The sequence below is a fragment of the Amyelois transitella genome, chromosome 19, assembly GCF_032362555.1.
Source record: "Amyelois transitella isolate CPQ chromosome 19, ilAmyTran1.1, whole genome shotgun sequence".
NCBI lineage: Eukaryota > Metazoa > Arthropoda > Insecta > Lepidoptera > Pyralidae > Amyelois > Amyelois transitella.
In genome coordinates, this window is record NC_083522.1 from 411633 (window position 1) to 437143 (window position 25511).

At 39.4% G+C, this 25511-nt stretch overlaps 1 protein-coding gene across 5 annotated transcripts in view; it reads left to right on the forward strand.

Annotated features, from left to right (window-relative positions):
- LOC106136590 (ran-binding protein 10) overlaps positions 1-23593 on the forward strand; it is a 43177-nt gene extending 19584 nt beyond the window's left edge. For 2 of the 5 annotated variants that reach the window (XM_060949505.1, XM_060949507.1), the window contains 11 exons: positions 1719-1895; positions 6083-6273; positions 6716-6900; positions 9509-9621; positions 10016-10167; positions 10726-10858; positions 12226-12318; positions 15171-15242; positions 17630-17748; positions 18400-18511; positions 19381-23593. In XM_060949505.1, coding sequence (XP_060805488.1) covers positions 1719-1895; positions 6083-6273; positions 6716-6900; positions 9509-9621; positions 10016-10167; positions 10726-10858; positions 12226-12318; positions 15171-15242; positions 17630-17748; positions 18400-18511; positions 19381-19514 — 1481 coding nt within the window. In that variant the 3' untranslated portion in view covers positions 19515-23593. The remainder of the gene's footprint in view (positions 1-1718; positions 1896-6082; positions 6274-6715; positions 6901-9508; positions 9622-10015; positions 10168-10725; positions 10859-12225; positions 12319-15170; positions 15243-17629; positions 17749-18399; positions 18512-19380) is intronic. The other 3 variants (XM_060949506.1, XM_060949509.1, XM_060949508.1) reach the window with 2 other exon arrangements.
- Positions 23594-25511: the final 1918 nt, after the last annotated feature.

Consider the following 25511-nt stretch of genomic DNA (forward strand, 5'->3'; position numbering starts at 1 on the left):
GTTAACATTCTCGCACGACCTTGCTTCAGTGGTTTTTGTCGGTTACTGTTTTATTTACTGATCCACATACATACATATAGTCACGTGTATATCCCTTGTAGGGTAGACAGAGCCGACAGTCTCGAAAAGACTGATAGGTCACGTTCTGTTTGGCTTATCGATAGAATTCAGATCCAAATAGTGACAGGTTATCCAGGTTAGGCCAGCCCATCGCCTACAAGAACAACTCCAAATCTATAAGCTTATCCCTAAGTCGCCTCTTATGACATCCATTTGAAAGAGATGGAGTGGTCCTATTCTTTACCTATTGGCACCGGGAACCACACGGCACTAACTGATCTAAGTAGGGTTTGTTTTAAGTTCGTCTGTTGTTTTATTATCATTAGTTGCGAAATGATCATCTTGATTGGCTTCTGCTTGACATTTTGGTTTACAAAGTCCAATATACGTGCGTAATATGTTTGTCATTAAATGAAGAAAACTGCCTCGTCTCTTTCCCCTTCAAAAAGAGGCGAGATAGAGATTTAAATAAATGTTCGTAAGTACTAAGAGTACATGTAAATTAAGAAACTTATTTCCTTGTCTTAATATTTTTGAATGTTTAAAAAAAGGGAGATGTTAGGAACTTAGGAGTACCCGTAATCGTCTAATATGCACGAAGAGAGTAATGAGAGTGGAGGAGAGGTCTGTAAGGATCGTACCAAGTGAAAATTCATAGTCTCTGCCTACCCCAATGGCAGACAGGCGTTTTTGTATGTTTGTATGTTATTTCGATGAATATTGAATTTACATTATCGAATTTATAATTAGCCTTTTGAGATGAAGTTTCAGACTTAGGTACTAACTTATTAGTAACTTATGTATGAACTACCTTATTACTTATAATTTCTATCAAATCTTCAAACAAAATGGGTTAATCTCCGTTTTCTTCTCCCTACCAATGCTATTGACCTCAATCCCCACGGGTCTACAAAACTAGGTCAGTGTATCCTATATATGGGAATAGGAGACTAAATGTGCGTAGGCGGGCGTCGATGGGTCGCCATGGTCCCTGGGGACTCAATGTCGTAACGGGAGTCTAATGTCAGACATACTCTGCAATGTCGTCGCAATGTCGTCCGCAATGAGTCCGCAGGCTGATTTTTAATGCTGTCATTTTGGGATGACGCTAGTGTTTAGGAAGAGTCTGGGAATTTGTGAAGTAGGTTTATTAGATGCGAAGTTTATTTCTTTCGGACAGAAATGTGGTGAATAAAATGATAAAAATGATAATAACTAGGTTTTTAGTTTGAGCATATAGGTCTAGGTGACCTAATCTTGTTATTCAGGTATAATACATACATGCCCATTACGAAAAATGTTCAATTGAAAATCATAAAATATGAGATAATGGATCTGCAAACATTAGGACGACTCTTAAAATATCTGTGTTTATACAAAAAATTACAAGAAAGGTATTGATTCACTGAATGAACTTTAAAAAGACTGGATTTATGGAAACTGTTGTTGCAAATTTTATTTTAATTAGCTTTACTTTTAATCATATGCCTGAAAGAGAGATTTACTTCTGATATAAGCTACTCTATGTTGCTTTGGCTTTACAAAATACTACAATGTAAACCATACGGATCTACTAGAAAGCTTCTGAATGTTCCCCTTTTTTCGTGTACACAAACAAACAAGAGCAACCTTTAATGAAATCTTCATTTAACCCTCAGGTCACGGTAAAACACACAAGGACGCGGCGAGCGTCCGCGCCACTCACCCGATACCGGCCGCCTGCGGTCTTTACTACTTCGAGGTGCGCATCGTCTCCAAGGGTCGCGACGGATACATGGGCATCGGACTGTCTGCCCACGGAGTCAACATGAACAGACTGCCTGGTGAGCAGACTGGTAGATCTCTTTAATTACGCCCTGATTTATATTACACTTATTAAATCTCTAAATCTATCAAATGTGCTGTGTGGTTCCCGGCACCAATAAAAAAAAGAATAGGACCACTCCATCTCGTTCCCGTGTATGTCGTTAAAGGCGACTAAGGGATAGGCTTACAAACTTGGGATTCTTCTTTTAGGCGATGGGCTAGCAACCTGTCACTATTTGAATCTCATTTCTATCATTAAGCCCAACAGCTGAACGTGGTCTATCAGTCTTTTCAAGACTGTTAACTCTGTGTACCCCGTAAGGGATAAAGACGTGATCATATGTATGTATGTATGTAATCTATCAAATTCGGAAAGGTGATAACTGAAAATCAGCGTAATGCGATTTAGCAATAAATTCGTTGAGTTGTGACCTTTTTGTATTGATGCAACTCACATTACTTTATTAATCTGTATTTCTTATGTACGATCGCGTTCATATCTGCAGTCATAGTTTTAAAATTCTTACGGGTTAAAATAGCGTGCACTGTGGTTCCACTAGATACACACACACATGCATATTTAAAAAGGTTAATATTCCTTCAAATGAATACGGTCTTTAATACCAATGATTACTAAGTAAAACAGTTTATTATTCTATGACATATAACATAACAAAACAGAAAGAGAGGGTAATCAACGATGGCCGAACTGGGCCCGATAATTGTCGATCGAGATATCGTCGTCTCTCATTATTTGCATAAGATTTGCCTATAGAGGGAAGCCTGCGACTACCAGACTTATGTCATTTCAATAAAGTTTAAAGTTTGTCTGCACACGACCCTAACATAGGTAGTGGTTCCTTTGAAAGTTATTGGGTAGCAATTTTATTACTTCGTTTGTGCAAGTGAGATCTAAGATATATTAGATAATCTCGCTTGCTCACACTCGCTTGTTCTAGTTACTAGCGGATTCCGAAGTTATTCAAGGAATTTCTGTCTATTAAAAAAAATATATATTGTTACTGATAATTTTTAATGTTTCAAGGTGCCATTTGAACTAAGTAACTGACTGACTAACTAACTAACTGATATCTAAGAATTACAATACCCGTGTCTTCAAACACGGAAATCAGCAAGAAATATTAAACAAGAGGGAGCAAAATAAAACATTCAATAATTAAAATTAGTAAATTTTATTGAAACAGTTTACCTATAGTTTTGTTTACATATTGATTATTATATAAAGGTATACATACAGCATATTATACTAATTTACCTATCTCCTGTTATTAAGGTTACAGCTTAATTATTCGTTTTCATAAAGAAAAGATATTGAAGCTGTCCTTAAAATACTATCTAAGTAGTAGTTTTAATATAAACTGGCAGAACCTTTCACGCACTATATGGACTCGATACACAGGGTAGTTGTCTTGCACAAATGATATTGCATATCATCAATCGGATAAATACACCGCACAGTTGGTAACATGGTTTCTTCCAGCACTTGCACATAATGAGCAGCTGTAGCGCATCCTGCTATCCACATCTGTTCCCCAGGTCCAGCAGCACTCATCCAGCCCCACATATTTACAGATATGTGTCCAGACTCCATATTTGGCACAATATTTTTTTCTTCATACCGAGTTGCATTTCTTCGCCATAAATGAAGCCTACCGTGTTGCGATGACGTAAACGAACTTTTTTTCCGTAAATATCGCCTTGTTCCAGTCAAAATCCAAATACTGCCAAGCAAATTCTAAATGTTTTTGCTTATTTATTTCGGATAAATACGGCTTTCTTGCTGGCTGTCTGTGGAATAGTCCCTCACGGTGCAAACTCGACGAACAGTAACCACTGATGTGTCGAACTGTTCCGCACATGTTCTGGTCGGTATGAAGCCATTATTTTCGTACTGTTCCACCATGGATCTCCGCTGTGTGGCGTGTCGCTGTGTTGATTAGCGGACGACAGCCGCTGCGCGGTCGACTTTTTACACTACCCTCTTCTTGATGGCGCGTTACCCAACGCTTAACCGCTTGTTGTTTATTGTGTTATTTGTGTGAATGTGTGAGTGACAGCGGTGACTGCAAGCTATAAAGTTTTGCGAACTATGACTGCAATTATGAACGCGACCGTACATTGTAAATTGTGTGTAGCTAATCAAGTAAATGAATTATCTATTTATCTATCTATATTACAAACAAAATTGCGTAGTCTGAGGTACCTCCTTAGCAAAGAAAATATCGTATCAAAACTCTCGAAGTATACATAAACACCATCTTATCAAGCTGAGAATTACTGTTATATCACTGCGCCTATTAAGACTGCATTAAGCAGATATATCGTTATTATGTATGTCCATTTGTCTGTGTTAATATTATGAGAACACAAAACGTGTTGCGCAATATATTAATAATATCGAGAGTAATATGAAAGTTGATAAATTTTTATCCGCAGCTTGATATATTTAGAAACAGATTCAAAGATAGTTATTGAAATTTATTTTCAGATAAAAATAGGGGTGGGTCAAGGTCTCCCTGTTCCCAATAATATGGAGTTCAGACGGGTGTCTTTCTTTGCTTTATATAATTATCTGAGGTTGTCCACGTTTGGAGTTAGCCATAGCCATGTACCCAATGCGGGATAAGTTTACCAGCAAAGGTTGCGGAGTTTGTCGCTTCGTGTAAAAACCTAACTCACTCAATCCAGGATCCACGGTCAAAGGCATAACCCGGACTCCTCTCACGGATACTATTCTATCGGATTCCTGTCACGACTTTAGACGCGATCACATTTTTTTATTGTATTAGTCATAAATATAAATTCGAAATATAATTTTTACGGCAAGTGAATATATAGGTTTTGTACAAATTTAAATTCATACATAAAATAAAATTTGTAACTGACACAAATTTTATTATATGTATGAATTTAAATTTGTACAAACATACATATAGTCACGTCTATATCCCATGCGGGGAAGAAAGAGTCAACAGTCTGGAAAAAACTGAAATCATCCATCGGCTGCCTACAAGAGGAATTCCAAGTTTATAAGCCTATCCCATAGTTGCCTTTTTCGACATCCATAGGAAGGATATGGAGAGGTTTTATTCTGAAGAGCCGGAAACCACACGACACAGATTTCAATATTTTTTGCACATAAAGAGGATTTAATGCCAACGGCATTCTCTATCAGTCACTGACCAAACAAAGATAAAATAATTGGGTGGTAACCTTTGCCTTCACGATGCAGTGTCGTTCCTAGTTCTTGTTTGTTTATGATATTTGAATGACACATTAAATATATATAAATAGCGAGTAAACCAAAGACAATGACTTTATACCGTCAAGAGGTCTCTATCGACTAACACGTTTCTGGAAATAAGTACTTCTGTGACACTGTAATTTTTGTTAAATTTTAATTATCTACAGTGAACAGTTAATTAGATATTCTGTCACTGGTAATGCCTAATAGTACCTAAATCGTAAATTTTTAAGATTGTGATTTTACACTTAATTCTGTTAGAATTGCGTTGTTTCATAACGTTTAAGAGCTTTTGTGAATTAGTTTTTACCTCATCGATGATTGATGGATCGATTCGACGCTACATTCTTTGTTTCTAAAAAATGTGTAGCGTCCAATGAACGGAAATAGGGTGATGAAAGAGTCTTCTTACTGGCTATAGTCCCGGTTGCATCCTCACCACCCTGGAGAGGAGCCCGGGGTATGCCTTTGACCGTGGATCTTGGATTTGGGTGAGTTTGGTTTTTACACGAAGTGATTAACTCCGCAACCTTTGCTGGTAAACTTATCCCGTATTGGATACATAGTTACACATCCAGTTGCCTGAATGTGCAGGTTTCCTCACGATGTTTTCCCTCAACGTAAGAGCATCAGTTAATATTCTAACTAATGAAAGACTGTAGGGAAGCAATGCGATTATATCTCCATCGCAGATTTATCAATAGAAAAATGAAAATAGCCTAATGGATAGGTTTATAAACTTGCGATTCTTCTTTTAGGCAATGGGCTAGCAACCCGTCACTATTTGAATCTCAATTCTATCATTAAGCCAAACAGTTGAACGTGGCCTATCAGCCTTCCGAGACTGTTGGCTCTGTCTACCCCGCAAGTGATAAAAACGTGATTATAAGTACGTACGGGTGTTGAAAAATAAAAAAAATTGTTGCCAACTTCATATCGCCCCTATTCCAGGCTGGGACAAGCACTCGTACGGCTACCACGGCGACGACGGCCACTCCTTCTGCTCCTCCGGCACCGGGCAGCCGTACGGGCCCACCTTCACCACCGGTGACGTCATCGGCTGCGGAGTCAACCTCGTGGACAACACATGCTTCTATACGAAAAACGGACACCATCTGGGCATCGCCTTCAGGGGATTACCTGTATGTTGATTAGCTTTTTTTTTTGATTTTTCTTTCTAATCGTGTGGTTTCCGGCGCAAATATAAAAAGAAATAAATCTCTCCATTACATGTCGAAAAAAAGCGGCTAAGTGATAGGCTTATAAATTTGGGATTCTTCATTAAAGCGATGGGCTAGCAACCTTTCACTATTTGAATCTCAATACATTAAGCCTAACAGCTGAACGTGGCCTTTCAGTTTTTCAAGACTATTGGCTATGTCTACCCCGCAAGGGATATAGACGTGAGTATATGTATGTATGTATGTAATTTTCGTGTTGAGAATTTTTTTTTACTGATAAACGTCATTGAGAGGTCCAGCTGGTCTAATCAAAATCGAACTGATCAGATGAATCGCCATTATGTAATTCAATCTGTATGTACGAGAAACGGTAATAATACCAATTGGTGACCTCCACCCCCAGCCGAACCTGTACCCAACCGTGGGTCTCCAGACGCCGGGCGAGGTGGTGGACGCGAACTTCGGCCAGCAGCCGTTCGTGTTCGACATCGAGGATATGCTGCGCGAGCTCAGGGCCAGGACCCGCCTCGCCATCGACGAGTTCCCGCTGCCCGACGACCAGGGCCAGTGGCAGCAGGTGTTGCACAGGTAAGCTCCTCTGGGAATGTAGAACACTTTGGTTTCTAGGCGTGGAAGACTGTTGAAGACGAAGCGTGAGGATCGCGCGAGGCTGGTGACCATCCTCTGTAACGGTTTCTTGACATCGGTGACGCAAGCTCAGAGTCAGGACTTGTCTCGCCATCGACTAGTTCCCGCTGCCTGATGACCAGGGCCAGTGGCAGCAGGTGTTGCACAGGTAAGCTCCTGTGGGGGGGAAGCTACAGATTTTCTCGCCAGGGGTGTCATCCCCAGATTCAGGCTGGTGACTTGGTAACGCGGCCTATGACTCATTATCGTCCACTGTATCGGTTTCTTGACATCGGTGACGCAAGCCCAGTGTCAGGACTTGTCTTGCCATCGACGAGTTCCCGCTGCCCGACGACCAGGGCCAGTGGCAGCAGGTGTTGCACAGGTAAGCTCCTGTGGGAATGTAGAACACTTTGGTTTCTAGGCGTGGTGGACTGTTGAAGACGCTTCAGCGTGAGGATCGCGCGAGGCTGGTGACCATCCTCTATAACGGTTTCTTGACATCGGTGACGCAAGCCCAGTGTCAGGACTTGTCTTGCCATCGACGAGTTCCCGCTGCCTGATGACCAGGGCCAGTGGCAGCAGGTGTTGCACAGGTAAGCTCCTGTGGGAATGTAGAAGACTTTGGTTTCTAGGCGTGGAAGACTGTTGAAGACGAAGCGTGAGGATCGCGCGAGGCTGGTGACCATCCTCTATAACGGTTTCTTGACATCGGTGACGCAAGCTCAGTGTCAGGACTTGTCTTGCCATCGACGAGTTCCCGCTGCCTGATGACCAGGGCCAGTGGCAGCAGGTGTTGCACAGGTAAGCTCCTGTGGGGGGGAAGCTACAGATTTTCTCGCCAGGGGTGTCATCCCCAGATTCAGGCTGGTGACTTGGTAAATGACTTGGTGACTTGGTAACGCGGCTTATGACTCATTATCATCCTTTGTAACGGTTTCTTGACATCGGTGACGCAAGCTCAGAGTCAGGACTTGACTCGCCATCGACGAGTTCCCGCTGCCTGATGACCAGGGCCAGTGACAGCAGGTGTTGCACAGGTAAGCTCCTGTGGGAATGTAGAACACTTTGGTTTCTAGGCGTGGTGGACTGTTGAAGACGCATCAGCGTGAGGATCGCGCGAGGCTGGTGGCCATCCTCTGTAACGGTTTCTTGACATCGGTGACGCAAGCTCAGTGTCAGGACTTGTCTTGCCATCGACGAGTTCCCGCTGCCTGATGACCAGGGCCAGTGGCAGCAGGTGTTGCACAGGTAAGCTCCTGTGGGGGGGAAGCTACAGATTTTCTCGCCAGGGGTGTCATCCTCAGATTCAGGCTGGTGACTTGGTAACGCGGCTTATGACTCATTATCATCCTTTGTAACGGTTTCTTGACATCGGTGACGCAAGCTCAGAGTCAGGACTTGTCTCGCCATCGACTAGTTCCCGCTGCCTGATGACCAGGGCCAGTGGCAGCAGGTGTTGCACAGGTAAGCTCCTGTGGGAATGTAGAACACTTTGGTTTCTAGGCGTGGTGGACTGTTGAAGACGCTACAGCGTGAGGATCGCGCGAGGCTGGTGACCATCCTCTATAACGGTTTCTTGACATCGGTGACGCAAGCTCAGTGTCAGGACTTGTCTTGCCATCGACGAGTTCCCGCTGCCTGATGACCAGGGCCAGTGGCAGCAGGTGTTGCACAGGTAAGCTCCTGTGGGGGGGAAGCTACAGATTTTCTCGCCAGGGGTGTCATCCCCAGATTCAGGCTGGTGACTTGGTAACGCGGCCTATGACTCATTATCATTCTTTGTAACGGTTTCTTGACATCGGTGACGCAAGCTGAGTCAGGACTTGTCTCGCCATCGACGAGTTCCCCCTGCCTGACGACCAGGGCCATTGGCAGCAGGTGTTGCACAGGTAAGGGGAATCTGTGGTCCTGTGGTGGTGGAATGGGGGTCCTGTAGGAATGTAGAACAATTTAGTTTCTAGGCGGGACAGGTTAGACTGTTGACGACGTTACAGCAAGAGTAGCGCACAGCTCTTATGATTAAACTCGCCTAATTGAATGGTCGGTTGGGACCTTGGACGGGTGATGCTGTAGATCGCTACAGATTTTCTCGCCAGGGGTGTTGTCTCCAGCTTAGAGGCTGGTGACTTGGTAAATACGCGGCTTATGACTCATTATCATGCTCTGTAACGGTTTCTTGACATTGGTGACGCAAGCTCAGAGTCAGGACTTGTCTCGCCATCGACGAGTTCCCGCTGCCTGATGACCAGGGCCAGTGGCAGCAGGTGTTGCACAGGTAAGCTCCTGTGGGAATGTGGAAATGTAGGAACACTGGTTTCTTGGCGGGTCACGTTGAAGACTGTTGAAGTCTGTTGGTTTTATAAAAATCCCAATTATAAGATTCAAATAGTGAGAGGTTGCTAGCATATCGCCTTGGGATGTCACAAGTTTATAAGCCCATCCCTTAGTTGCTTTTTACGATATCCATGGAATAGAGATGAGTGATCCAATTTTTTTTTCTATCAGTGCCGGGAACCACACGAATTTTGCCTCTGTCTCTTAACATATGATGTGTAATTGTTTTCAGAATGGTATCCACATATCTGGTGCACCACGGCTACTGCAGTACAGCGCAGGCGTTCGCCCGCGCCACCTCACAGCCCATACAAGAGGACGTGACCAGTATCAAGAATAGACAGAGTAAGATTTTTTCTTTCAATTTACTGCTTTGTGGTGGCATGTGTGGCATGGTTGTGTCGTAAAAGGTAAGGTAGAGGCTTATAAACTTGGCTTACAGCTGAACGGAGCCTAACTCGTGGCCTATAAGTCTTTTTATGACTGATAGGCCATGTTCAGCTGTATGGCTTTATGATGTTATTGTGACCCAAATAGTGACTGATTACTAGTCCATCGCCTACAAGAGGCCTATCCTTTAGTCGTCTTTTGGGACATCCAGTGGATATGGATTGGTTCTATTCTAGAGTCTCCGAAACCACACCGACTGTGAATATAAAGTGGTAATTGTATTAATGTAAATTGAATCCCAAATCCAGGCACATAGTGTAACAGTACATGAATGTATTCGTGTTCCCAGGAATATCGAAGCTGGTGCTGTCGGGGCGCATCGGGGACGCGATCGAGCTCACGCGGCGGCTGTTCCCCGCGCTGCTGGAGCGCGACGCCGAGCTGCTGTTCCTGCTCAAGTGTCGCCAGTTCGTGGAGATGGTCAACGGCTCGGACGCCCAGGTGGGTCTCTATATCATGCGCGACGCCGAGCTGCTGTTCCTGCTCAAGTGTCGCCAGTTCGTGGAGATGGTCAACGGCTCGGACGCCCAGGTGGGTCTCTATATCATGCGCGACGCCGAGCTGCTGTTCCTGCTCAAGTGTCGCCAGTTCGTGGAGATGGTCAACGGCTCGGACGCCCAGGTGGGTCTCTATATCATGCGCGACGCCGAGCTGCTGTTCCTGCTCAAGTGTCGCCAGTTCGTGGAGATGGTCAACGGCTCGGACGCCCAGGTGGGTCTCTATATCATGCGCGACGCCGAGCTGCTGTTCCTGCTCAAGTGTCGCCAGTTCGTGGAGATGGTCAACGGCTCGGACGCCCAGGTGGGTCTCTATATCATGCGCGACGCCGAGCTGCTGTTCCTGCTCAAGTGTCGCCAGTTCGTGGAGATGGTCAACGGCTCGGACGCCCAGGTAGTAGGCTCTATATATCAATATAAAAAGGAGAATCCCAAGTTTATAAGCCTATTGTACAATTCCTTTGATCAAAGGTATATATAAATCCAATCTGCCTGATTCCAGGGTTGCGGCGAGTCATCAACGACGTGCACGTGTGCCGAGGGCGACTGCACGGCGCCCGCCGCCAGCAACGGCGTGTGCGCGACCGTCATCTCGCACACCAGCCGCGAGAGGTCGCCGCACGCCGCTTCTAACGGTAACTCATTTATTTTTATAGAATAGAAGGACCCGGTTGAGCGAGTTTTGCTCGGTCTACCAGAGATGGCGCTGATATAGTTACTTAAAACGCGGTTTTTAAAATGTTTATATATCTTGGGAACCGAGCTTTTCTTGAACCTAGGACCTTGATAAATCGATTCCTTGAGCCGAAAAGCCCCTAATCTGTAACTTTCATGAAAATCGTTGGAGCCGTTTCCGAGGTCCTGATTATATATATACAAGAATTGCCCGGTTAAGTATATTAGATAGATAGGTTTATTTTCAAAATTGGATACAAGGTATCACTTATTGACGTCACATCACCCAAATCCAATTATAACTACTGCCGCTTCCAAAGCGCGTGAGTAGAAGAAGCGGCGGAACAAACTACACTGCATCATTTTTGTCGGACGTCAATTTACGAATATACATAGATCTCTTAAATCTAAATCGAGGACGAATGCACATTGTCTACATTAAAAAAAACAGGAATAAATGTAGAACTTATACTAACTTAATTCTAAAATCAACATCAAAGTCTCTTCATTTTGATCATCAAATACTATCCGACTGCCAGTACATTAAGCTCCACCTACAACAATAAGCGACGAATTTGATGACACCTAAAAAAGAATGCAGGTTTCCCACTGGAACTATTGTTTTTACCGCGGTGAAAAGCACCATAATGTATTTATCCAGACTCTAAATTATATGTACGTGATATTTATTTTATTTTATTGTTTTTTATTTTATTGTCTAAGGAAGACCAACAGCAACAAACAACAACACAATAGTAAATAAGAATGGTTACACTGAAGCCAATTATGGGTCCTCACAAAAAGAAACTATATATGTTAACAAATGAGTTGAACATTAAAACACGCTACCAAGAAAGAACAAAATAAAAAGAAAAAAGCTATAAGTAGCCAGGTATTAGTGTAAAACAAAATTAACAATAAGCAAGAGTTAACAATAAGGAGATGAAAAGTATATTTCAAGAAGAGTAATTTATTAGATAACCTGTGAAGAGGTGACAAACGAATAAATAAACATTTTCGTATTTATAATATTAGTGCCGTGTGGTTCCCGGAACCAATACAAAAAAGAATAGGACCACTCCATCTTTTTCCCATGGATGTCGTAAAGGGCGACTTAGAGATAGGCTTACAAACTTGGGATTCTTTTTTAGGCGATGGGCTAGCAACCTGTCACTATTTGAATCTCAATTCAATCATTAAGCCAAATAGCTGAACATGGCCATTCAGTCTTTTCAAGACTGTTGGCTTTGTCTAGCCCAGAAGGGATATAGACGTGACCATATGTATGTAATATTAGTTGAGATTAATTTATTGACGTTCTTTACAGGTGTAACTGAGTCTAGTTCTCTCCGTCGGTCGGAAAATTGCGACGTGGAGATGGCGACGGACACGCGCCCGCCGGCCAACGGCGCGCACGCAGGTAAATACAGGATATTTATTACTCGATTAGTGATGGTGAAGTGTCGATATTTACTTATCGATAATTACACTGTCGATACTCACATTACTGATAGTTGTATCTGGATAATAGAAAACATCCGTAGGCTAAAGATAATCAAGTAATTATAGCTATCAAAAATAATAATCCGTCTAACGTTCGTTGCTTTGAGTTCTGAGAAAGCGTATTGTTATGATATCAATTGAATTATCGATGTTTCAAAAAGGTACATAATTTTTTTAAGTTATACAGCTGAACGTGGCCTTTCAGTGTATTCAAGTCTGTTGGCTCTGTCTACCCCGCAAGGGATATAGACGTGATTATATATTATATGTATGTACATATATCATATGTTTTGCTATGGTGCGAATTCATTTTACACCCTCGAAATACATCTATTTTGTGAGGTGCACACACATTTTGACAGAGTAATTTCTAAGAGTATTTAGTCAACATTTTCAATAAATAAATGCCTAATTGTATTTGTTTCTCACGGTTTTACGGTGTTAAACTGCTGAGCCGGTTTTAATTAATTTGATTGGAGGGGGTAGTTGAAGATTCGAAGACCTAAGATACATTTTTAAACAACTCTTTTATCAATAATAATTACTATATTTTATGACTAGGCTATATTTAATTTATGGCCCAGAACGAAATAATATGTAAAGTATATTATAAAATATTGGCTACATCATATAAATTATAAGATATGAATAAGTTTAATACACATAACTGTAATAATAATGTATGTAATATGTTTAGTTTATGATTATGTATAATTTGCACTCCATATCATCCATACTAATATGATTTAATTTTGTTTAGACACATAATTTCCAATTTGTTATGATTTGCTGACAGCTTGCATGATTATAAAGATTTCTATTTAAGTCTTAAACGAAATGAGCTGAATTAATTTTGATGTTCAGTATATGAAACTGAATTAATAAGGTATAAGAGCTTAAATACCTATAATAAGGTTAATAAAAATGGCGGCGAGCAAATGTCTAAAGTCGCAACATATATCTCGATTGAAACCCTTAAAAGTGCAAGGTTTTCAAGTCAACTTACTGTATATCAATACTGTATTAAGTTTAGAATACAGCTAAATTCACAAATTGAATAACGAATATCAGTTATCTACTTGTGTGATTGGCTGAAAACCAACCAATCACGACCGCTTTAAATCTTATTAGAATTTTTGTATTTCTGAGGATCAGATATTTTCAGGAACTAGATGAGCTTTTTTTTTGCTTAATTTTATTTAACTGTTTACGTATTTAATAGACTAATTTCAGTTTCACGCATTGAACATTTGTATATTTCCGGGCTGTTTCGTTAAGACTATTGATATTAAAATTTCAAGATGTTTTATTACCATCCCGCCCCGTTCAGATTGACTTATCGACTGTCAAAGTTAGTGACTAACATGGTGACTAAGAAGATGTATTAGTGGAAAACAAGACATTATATTCGCTACTAAACTTAGGCAGTGAAGCTTTGTTGTACAACATCATACTTATATGACTCCTAACCTGTAATGTCATATTTCTATTATGCAATAAGCATACTAAGATTGTAAATATTGGTCTCAATCAGGGTAAACGTATAAGCACATTTTTAAGCTTCGATAGGTCTGCTTGATCACCAGTGTTGCCAGACTTTGCATGATCAACAATATATCTGGCAACATCGTCTGCATGTGTAACGGTATCGCTTGTTATCCCGTCCACCGCATTAGAGACACCACATCGGCACAGTCGCATTATTATGTTTGTTTTAGAGGTAGGAAGCCCGCGCCTAGTACATGCCGATTTTTTATTTGGTAATTTACTGCAAATTGATGGAAAGCAATCGTAAGAACAAGGGATGCGATTTCGTCAAACTAAATAAAAACTATAAATTTAATGACCTAAATTATATAGTCTCATTCCTAATTCCAACACTGAGATAATCAAATCAAATATTTTAATAATAGCCGATTTCATTGTTGTGATAACATACTACCAATTTACTTCTCACTCTGTCATTTGACACTTTTGTGAACACACAGCGCATTCGTCGTTGTTAAAATTAATACGAGTAATTCGTGTCGTAAAATGATATTTTCTTCTTTTGATGCGAAACGTGGATTTCATGAAATTCCTGATACATTTATCAGCCACAGTTACCGGGCTATGAGTACATGTAATATATCTTTTAATGTTAAGTAATTATAATTTGGGATATAAGAACTGAATCGAGAATTTGAGTGTCGTTCTACGATATTTACTTATTAAAGATTTCACATTTGTTTATATAGACGATATTGTGTCGTTTGCTTCTACGATCGCTGAGCCGGGCGATAGCTGTCAATGTTCGCTTTTCCAATCACAACATTTCCGTACTCAAGAGGCCAGTTCGTTTTTCGTAATCGTAAATGGACCGCTCTTTGCAGCTTAAATAAAAAGCATTGCCAATATTATGAAACTGATTGATTGATGTTGATTAACGAGAAAGAATCGCGGCCCGCTTTTAAAAGCCACCGTTTGATATCACAAAAGTAAACTTTATTCGGTCCAATAAGATATCGTATTCAAGAATACCTATGCGCACAAAGTTTGTTTACAAATTTCATTTGTACTGTCGTGGATTTTACTTAGTGTTGTTTGGCTTCAGTTAAATAAAAAATAAAATAATGAGCGGAACTCAAGCTCTAAGCTAAGATCATGTAATTAATCACGGGCCTTTTAAGTACGGCAGGGCATTAGTACTTAGCATACATTGCGTGGTATACACCAGTACATTACGGGTGCGGGGTACGGGCGCGGGCAATGAAGGTGACGCGGTTATAGGTTGCGAGGTGGTCGTGAAGGGAATGCCCGGCGTCACCGCCAGTGTGGCTGCGCTTCTGGCCGACTATACAGGTGGGTGATCTCGCTTGTGTATCCATTGGTCATCGCCTGTAACATGATCATCCATAGCTTGTCTATGATCATCAATAGCGTGTCTCTGATCGTGAAAAGGATGTCCATCATCAGCTTCTCCATAAAACATAGTTCATATCGTGAGATCACCTATTAATTATCATAACATCTTTCTTTTGAAGTTTTTCTTGACATTATGGTTGTGATGTGGATGTCTGATTCTATTAAAATACCTTAGCAGAAATGTTTTACTCGTGTTCTAATATTTTTTTAACATTTTTGGGGCAATCTTTGTTTCTACCTACAGATTCGATGATAAATCATTTCTAATCTGAATATTCGTATCTTTAAGTAAAAATCAGACAATACGACTATGCTTAATATTACGATAACGTCTTCCAATACGATAAAGTTCTGCATTTCGTTTGTTAGACGTGACTAAATCGAAGTTGTCACGAATTAAAGAAAAACTTCTATTCCGGGATTGGTTTAAATTTAAACAGAATTTACATACACATTCACAACCGCGTAGCCTCTTCAATGAGACTGAATAACCTTTTACTGGTTTCAAATCATTTCTTCAGTGTAGCCATTACACTGTGCACACATTCCGTAGATCCCACAGCATCTGTTGCAAAACAAAATAATTCCTCTTTGTTTTTTTATCATCTACCTTCATCTTTTCAAGATAAAGTAATTTCCTAATTACTAATTGTTTTCATTCTAACTCTAAAATTGTTCTATTTCTACTCAAGATTTTTTATGTTCTTTTAACCTCTATCACATTAGATACATCTTCATCAATCATTAAAACCTTTATTCATACGCTGGTCATGCTTAAAAGTGAAGTTTATACATCGGTACCAGCATTAGGTAAGTTGCAGATTATATTATTATTGTTTTCAACGTTTTTTAAATCAACATTAACTCCTACATTACCGTTCTGATAGATAATTTTTTTTTTATTTTGAGTTTAGGAACTTGGAGATTTGTTTTTGTTAAATTCTATGGTACGTGATGTGCGGTACTTAGCTCATCATATGTCTGCTTAACCTACGCAAATCTATCTGGGATATTAACTTTTGAAGGCTGTGAGTTGTAACTCTTAGTAAAGGCAAGTTAAAGGTGCTCAATGGAATTATTACATCATCAGGCCAATATTTAATCTCCACAGCTAAGATTACGATTTTATTTGTTCTCTAATATTCGTATTTGACTAAAGCTGTCAAAAATCAAAGTTGCTCAAATCAAACTGGCCTTTCTTATTTTATTGGATCATTTGTTTTAAAACACCAGATCAAATTCTACAATACACTACGGCTATATTTTTCTCTGATTTGACTTCCGTAAACGGCGAAGCATGTCTTTCATTACAAATAGTATAATTCTTTTGAGTTAAATAGTTACTGTTGTGGATAGCGCACTGTGCGTTGTCATCGAGGTGATTTAGGCGTAGAGTTACGTTAAACATTTACTCTCCACTGTTATATTTTGCTATATTTATAAGCATAACATGCGTCAGTCTTAACAGCCAAATTTATACATCGGCAAATGTAAATGTTAATGCGAGCATGCTTGACCGTTTCGTTTTTTTCCCAGTCGTTTGCATGGTGTGTGACAGGGATAGGTGCATGGGGATATGGGATGGTCCGGCATGAAGTATCGCTTCTTATGTATCGGCTACTTATTTTATATCTATAAAATGTATCTACCTCATTGAATTTATTACACTAAAATTACAGAACTGTCCACAACGAAGGACCAATATTATAGTGACCGATTGTAATTTGAATTTACCATCGGAATGTTAAAGGTGTTCTGTCACAAAGTGATTTCAATGCACTTTTTACATATATGTAAAGTCATTTTTAAATGTTTCATTTAATCTCTATGTATCTATATACACACATTTATAATGAGGAATTAACCGCGCATGCGTGGTCCAAAATAACTTTAATGGCGCACCGAATTCTTACACGAACTGTGTTTCCATCACATTTTTGAATATTTTCTTTGCAAGGAATTATGTTTACTAATCTGTTTTTGAGCTGGTGGAGGAGGTTGAATAGACGAGAGAATAAGTTACATAAGATTAAACGTATGAGCGCATTATAATAAAATTACATTCCTTTCTAAAACAATGAATAAGTCATAAAAGAAATGGTTTATTTGACTACACTATGATATCATAAGGGTTATGTAATTTTAAAGAAAATACAATTGTCAAAATTGCGCACAACTAGAGTAAAAAAAAAATTATATAAAAATATCAGATGTCTATTCCTTATTTTTATTTATAAGATGTCAATTCACCCTACTTCACCAGAATGTACTCTACAAACAGTCAGATAGTCGGACAGAAATGTTAACATACCTTTTGTATATAGAAGCGGAAGGAGGCTGCGGCGCTCGCGCATCCGTAGAGCGTATGCTCGCGTTCGGACGGGAGTTGTACGCGATGTCGCAGAAACTACAACAGGATCTATACCACAAGTCTATGTTAGAGGTGAGATTATTTTTCCTTTTTTTTTTAGGACAAATTACATAGATCGAGTTAGCCTCGTAGTAAGTTCGAACTTTTAATTACAAACATACATTTTAATTACATTTATGATTGCAAATTGTCATGTTTTGTGTTCTTTGTATATTGTACCAAAAAAAAAAAAACAATTTTGCTTTACTTCTATATACATATATATATATATATATATATATATATATATATATATATATATATATATATATATATATATATATATATATATATATATATATATATATATATATATATTTAATATATTTAATTTTACCGCTTGATTACGTTTCCCTAAGTGATTAAGACATTGATGGAATAGAATGGAATAGAATATTTATTTGCTTTTGACTAGAGTTTACAAAAGGTATAAAAAAACAAAACATATTTCCTCCTGGCCAGCCATGAATTATAATAGCATGCAAATTATTATAATATTATACACAAGTCAATTAATTAATTCTTAATAAAATGAGGAAAATATAATGTCAATATGTTACAAAAAAAAAAAAAAATTAAAAATTTAAAAATTACTTCATATTTGTCAATATTTGATTTCAAGAAAAAAAAAATTAAATTTATTATGAATAAATTAAATTTTTATCTAAAATCGGCCGTTCCCAGGACGCGTTCAGCCTGCTGGCGTACAGCAACCCGTGGGACAGCCCCGTGGGCTGGCAGCTGGAGCCCGTGAGGCGCGAGGCCGTCTGCGAAGCCCTCAACTCCGCCATATTGGGTGAGTTTCTGTTATATTTGGTTATAATTGTCATTTTGTAGCATCGGCGCGGTCAAACGTGGCGTGATAGTGAGTTAGTACATACATACATACATATAGTCACGTCTATATCCCTTACGGGGAAGACAGAGCCAATAGTCCCGAAAAGACTGAATGGCCACGTTCAGCTGCTCGGCTTAATGATGGAATTGAGATCCAAATATTGACAGGTTGCTAGCCCATCGCCTATAAAAAGAATCACAAGTATGTAAGTGGCGGTGTGGTGTCCGCACCCCATCACGTCTCGTTCCCGGTGGGAGCGGTATGCGGTCTGCTGAAAGCCGCTTTGCGACGATGAATGTAAGAGGAGGAATGAAGGATAAGATTGAGGAAGTATGCCAGATGATGGATGAAAGACGTTTGGATGTGTTGTGCGTGAATGAAACGAAGCGGAAAGGATGCGACGCGACGCAGCACGGCCCTTACACGGCTTATTGGCCTGGAATTTCCAGTATCAGCCGAGGCTGTCAAAGGGTCGGTCCTGAAGCGAAGGAAGTTTGCAGAGATCGTGGCAAGTGGAAAGATGTAGTCCCTGCCTACCCCTCCGGGAAAGAGGCGTGATTTTATGTATGTATGTATGTAAAAAAGAATAGGACCACTGCATCTCTTTCTCACGGATGTCGTAAAAGGCGACTAAGGGATAGGTTTATAAACTTGGGATTCCTCTTTTAAGCAATGGGCTAGCAACCTGTTAGTATTTGAATTTCAATTCTATCAGCGTGGTCTGCCAGTCTTTTCAAGACTGTTGGCTCTGTCTACCCCGCTAGGGATATAGACGTGATCATATGTGATTTTCTCTCTGGATGATTAAAGTTTGAGGTCCCCCCCAGAATCCCTGAACCAGCAGTGGATCTCGCCGGTGGAGGCGTGCGTGTCGCACTCGCGCGAGCTGGTGCGGCGCATGTCGCGCGCGGGGCTCGGCGCCTGCGCCTTCGCCGACCTCGGCGCGCTGCTCACGCGCTGACCGCGCGCCCGCGCCGCGCGCCGCGCCCGCCGCCCGCGCCGCCCGCAGTGACCGTGCGGACTTCCGGGAATATACTGATCTATTACGGACGATGAGGACGAAAAGTGCAACCGTTCGCAACAACTGATCTGATATAATGCGGTCAACTTTGTAGTGAGGTTATGTTTGTCCAGTTGAAAGAACTACTCTGATGTGAAGATGCGAATTTTATATGATGAACCACCGGTCTTGATGGATTTCATGTTTTAATTATTGAATAAAAATGTGATGGTGAAAAGATTAAAAATAACTTTCTATTTGGATATATTGGTAAAGGAAATCAGATAAAAACTGAAAACAGTATAAGGAAATTGTCCGAAAATCACATAAACCGAAACAGCATAATTACTTCAGTATGAAAATTGTGAAAACAAAAGTTTAACCTGAAAATTAATAACATTGGAATTGAAAATACCACGCACATTTTACTAGAATATAAATACAGTAATACCTCGGACTTACGCGATAGGTGGGACTGAGCGCTATCCGCGTAAGTCGAATTCGCGTAAGTCGGGGTACAATTTTGCATATAAAGACATACAAAGTATATTTAATTGGGACTGGAGACTAAATAAAACAATAATTTAGGAAATAATTAGTATCTAATTTTAGATAATATGACAAACTATATTAATAGAGTGTATAAACACAATCCGAAGTTATTTTGATGTAGAAGGTTTCATAAATTGTAACAAAGTCGTCTGACGAGTCAATGATTTTTTCTTCTCCCGTAATATCGCCTCGTAGCATCCTAGTAGTTTTTTTATTCTATGTTTTGTAACAAAAATGCGCTCTTCATTGGAGTCTATGTTTTCCAAAATTGTTAACCCTTTTTCAATCGAACTGAGGGCTTCTGTCAAGTTTCCAACTGTCATTTGATCTTCTAATTGAACTGGATCCAAAGAATCATGTTTATCAATTTCTTCCTCTTGTTCACGCATTGTCATGAGCTCATCAATTGTAAGCTCCTCATTGTATGAATCCAACAGCTCTTGAACATCATCACTATCCACTTCTAAATTTATTTTTCTACCAAGTGAAAAGAGTCGGTTCTACTTCGTTTGGATGCCATAGTACTTAGTAAATATCTCAGGTCGTCGCACAACGCACAAAAAAACACAAAATCGTAACTTATGTACCTACGCGCCGATTCCGCACTACACGTCTGTGCCTGTTGTTAACTGAACGAATAATAATGCAGGCGGGAGGAGTCAGAAACAAACGCCGACGCTTTACCTTGACTACGCGACGTTCAAACAGAAAACGAATAGACGAGAAAATTAAATCGCGTAACTCCGAATTCGCGTAAGTCGAGGTAGCGTAAGTCGGGGTATTACTGTAAAAAATATGACCATCTGGACTATTGTTAAACGTGTCGATTCGATCAAATATTCTACAAGACCTTTTACAAATAAATCTGCAACTGAACAACGAACACATCTTCATTGGCTGGATTCACTTCACTGCCAAAGACCGATATACATAAAGACCGAAACGATGACAATGTGCAGAAAACTCCTAATAAACAAGGGACTATCAAATAAATATAGCGAATTTGAAGCTATGAAGCTTAATTCGTGTGTATTATAACCAATGTAATGCTTACGAGCTTTATAAAATAACGCACTTGTACGCAATATTTAAAGGAAGCATTATATTATTACCTGCGTGTTCTTTAACGGACGGATCGATTGACTTTTGTATATAGGGATCTCGTGACGCGATCCGAAATTAACGCACAGACGTTGCCTTATGTGAGCGAGCGTGGCGAGCGACAGAACTTCAAGTGTCAAAACGGTCTAATAGTGTTTTTTTTTTAATGTGATGTCCACGATTTTTTTCCAATCAATTAATTTGTTTTGTATAAGTTTATAAGTAAGACGTTTTTTGCGGACGCCGCGAGAGATCCGTGTGTATAGTGATGCGGCGATTGGACGTTGCTAGTTTAGTGCAAATTGCGAACTCACTGATGCGTTGTGTATATTGTATGTCGTATGTTCTTATATATTAACGGTATAGAAATATAAATATTGTAACGGTGGGTCGGGGCACTGACGTCGATGTTCAAATATATATATAGTTACATACTTATTGTGGATCCAAGTTTGATTTAGACGCAATCAATGAAGATAATTTTAAATATTGACAGCGAATGTGACAGCGCATTTGATGATTTTAATTAATGTATAATACTGATTCAGATTTGATCTTATTACCAAATTATATCCAAAACATTAGTCTTTTTTAACAGGTGTTAAAATAGGTCTCAGTTTTTTGTTGACACTGGAGCCACCGCAGATAATATTGTCAAATGTCGTTTCATACTACAGCCCACCACGGCGGACATTGTTGAATCTTGAATTCAGACTTAGATTATACTTTTTTCTATACTTAGTAAAATAGTTAAAAGTAATAAAAAATCTTTTATTTTGTTCCAACAATCGTACACGAGAAATACACAGGTCAATAATAAATTGTCACCAACACCGATTAAAAGAAACTACTCTCGAAACGTCAAATTTGACATTTTATTGTGTTAATTTCATTCAACAATTAATTTATTTACTTTGATGTTTTTTTTAAAGGTATGTTGCTGAAAATAGCGATAACATAGTAAACAAGTGTTTGTGAATGATAATTTTTGACGTGACAACGTCTTATAATTGGATTGAGCAGGAAAAAACATGACTCATGCGGCGTTACCTCGCTCTGAGGCGTTCCATGTAAGGCTTGAAGTGCAAGCGAGAGCGCGGAACGAGCGACAAAGAGGCACAATCGGTCTTCGCGTTTGGCAGTGTATACCTCCTTCGCTATATAGCTATATACATACAAATCTATTAAACAAATGGAAGTAAAATTTTCTTTTGAAAAATGCTACTATTCCATCAGTGTTTTCTTAAGACGTTGTCACGTTCAGATATCGTCAGTAAACCGACATTTTACCCACACTCGATATCCCAAGACGTAGTGCCATGCATCACTCATCGACGTAAGTGTCGCCGAAATTAATATAGAGTTTTATGATACGCGAATCGGATCGAGTTAGACAGAATAAGATTATGAAGTGTTACCACTGCTTTTAGACTTTACCTGCGTCCCTTAGTGTGCATGCTTGTGTGTTTGTTACGTAGATTCGATATATGTTAGCAGTGGATTGGCATTAAAATAACTTTTATAATTTGACTTGAATTTTTTAGCATCCTTTTAATATTAGACTTAGCCGTGATTATGCCTATTATGACATAGCTGACGACTGCGGTGGCCCATCGGATATTGAATCTTATGCGTTGGCAATAAAGTTCAAAAGCCATACAACATAACTTTTGAAACTTGTTAAAACATGTTCTTTATTGTTTTTTTGTACTGCTGATGTAATGCTAACGTGTATTGGATCTATGGTATTAAGAGCAGGGGTAACACCCCGACGTACGAACCATGTCGGGGTTGTATATGAACCGATTTATATAAACATCATTACCATTACATATATTTATCTTTAAAGATAAAAATTTAATTATTATTGTCCAGTCTTTCATATTTTGAATTCGTGTATAACTTTTTGCATGTAGATGAAATCAATTTTATTAAAAAAAATAAAAAAAATAAGTAACGTTAACAGTATTCCTTGGCTTGTAGCTCTATTTTCTTAATAATTAAAACTGAAATGAATTGTTTTTTTTTATAATATTCAAACAAATTATCCTGAAATCAACTAACTTCTAGGCATGCTAAAAATACCGGATCATCAAAATTTTTTTCTAAATATATTATTGATGTGCGTAAGTCGGTTCGTTTGCAATTACGGGTGTGAATGTTCGCTAAAAGCCAACGCCTGTGAGCGTTATGGGCGACGAAATCGCTGCGAATTGCGTTTTTGTCGCAATCGAGTTGTGTTCGAGTCGCTTTCGAGTTAAGTTCGAGTTTTGATGAAATGCGCGCGAGTTCGCCGCCCATGGTTGCGCTCTGTAAAGATGATTCTACAATATTGTTCTTATATTGTATTGTTTTCTTTTTTTAATAATATATTGTGTTTAAACTCGCTCATGTGTTTGATTAAAAAAATAGTTTACCCTAAAAATAAAATTCGAAAATATGTGAGTTAATATTTCGTAACACAAGTCTTGAAATTTCTTCGGGGTTAACTCAGTCTGTGTAACTTGTATATATTTATTTTTATTTTACCTACCTGTTAAGGTCAGAGAGTACCCTAAACCAAGCTTACATGAAAGGATTGATGAATGTTGATGAAGCAAAAGATTGGAGGTAAATAATTATGTGGTCTCTGCATACCCCTGCGAGAGTGAGGCGTGATCATTTATGTATAAAATATACATACATACATAAATTTAGTCACGTCTATATCCCTTGTGAGGTAGATAGAGCCAACAGTCTTGAAAATACTGATAGGCCGTGTTCAGCTGTTTGGCTTAATGAAAGAAATGAGATTCAAATAGTGATAGCTTCCTAGCCCATCGCCTAAAAAATATATCTGTAAAAAAAATTATGTTAAAAAAACCAACATCATCTGCATCTTCAAATCGTATTTGAAATGTTATAATCATCTCTGGGGCCAAGCCGCAGGGCACTGCTTCTTTCCTCATAAAAAAATGATTCAAAATATCTAGGTACCTCTGATAACGAATCTTTGAATAATTATGATAATTGTCCAAGAAATATTGGAGCGGAATCGAAATTTGTCAGCGGTGTATGGTAAGATTAGAGTGAGTTACTGTAGAGCTCGACTATGGGTCATTATTTTAATTGTTCAAGTTCATACTAAAATTAAAGGTTTGTATGAAGTGAGTGGAACAGGCTGAACGTGAATGAAGCTATAGCACTATGCAGGGTCGTGGAAAGCGGACAAAGATTCAAGATTCAAGATTATTTATTTGTAAAACATGTTACATTACATACATATAAATGGGTACATACATGTATTATGTAAATATCATAATAGACCAAATCGTGCTGTGTCGTGTGGTTCCCGGCACGAATACAAAAAAGAATAGGACCAGTCCATCTCTCTCCCATGGATGTCGTAAAAGGCGGCTAAGGGATAGGCTTACAAACTTAGGATTCTTTTTTAGGTGATGGGTTAGCAACCTGTCCCTATTTGAATTTCAATTCTATCATTAAGCCAAATAGCTGAACGTGGCCATTCAGTCTTTTCAAGACTGTTGGCTCTGTCTACTCCGCAAGGTATGTATGTATCTAGACCAAATCACTGGACATGGGAGGTAGATAGTAGAGATAGAAGATGAATCGCGCGGAAAACTATCGCCGTTTCGCTTCTTATTATGAACTGAAACGGGACAGCGATAGTTATTCGTGCGATGAAAACTGCGTCTCGCAGTCCATGCTATGAAGGTAGAAGAGCTTAAGCCACGAAAGGTGGAGGTTCTATTACATACATACAAACATTAAATCACGCCTCTTTCCCGGAGGGGTACGCAGAGCCTACCTGCTTTCATTCATCCTCTCCACATGACCAAACCATTTTAACATACCCTTTTCTATTCCTGTAACTACATCTTTCACATCACAACATTCCCTTATCACGCTGTTCCTTATCCGGTCACTCAATTTCACACCCATCTTACTCCTTAACGCTCTCATTTCCACTGCATTTATTCTGCTTTCGTGCTTCTTTTTCCATACTCAACTTTCACTACAGGGTCCATTACATTTGACAATCCTACTACTATTATAAAGGCGAAAGTTTGTATGGATGTATGGATGTTTGTTACTCTTTCACGCAAAAACTACTGAACCGATTACCATGAAATTTGGTATGTAGGTAGCTGAAGACCCAGAATAACACATAGGCTACTTTTTATCCCAGAGTTCCCGCGGGATTGATAGGGTTTCCATGCGGACGAAGTCGCGGGCGGCCTCTAGTAAAGTATATTGTTATCTCGGGCAGAAGACTACAATGTTTTTACATTTACTGACTAACCT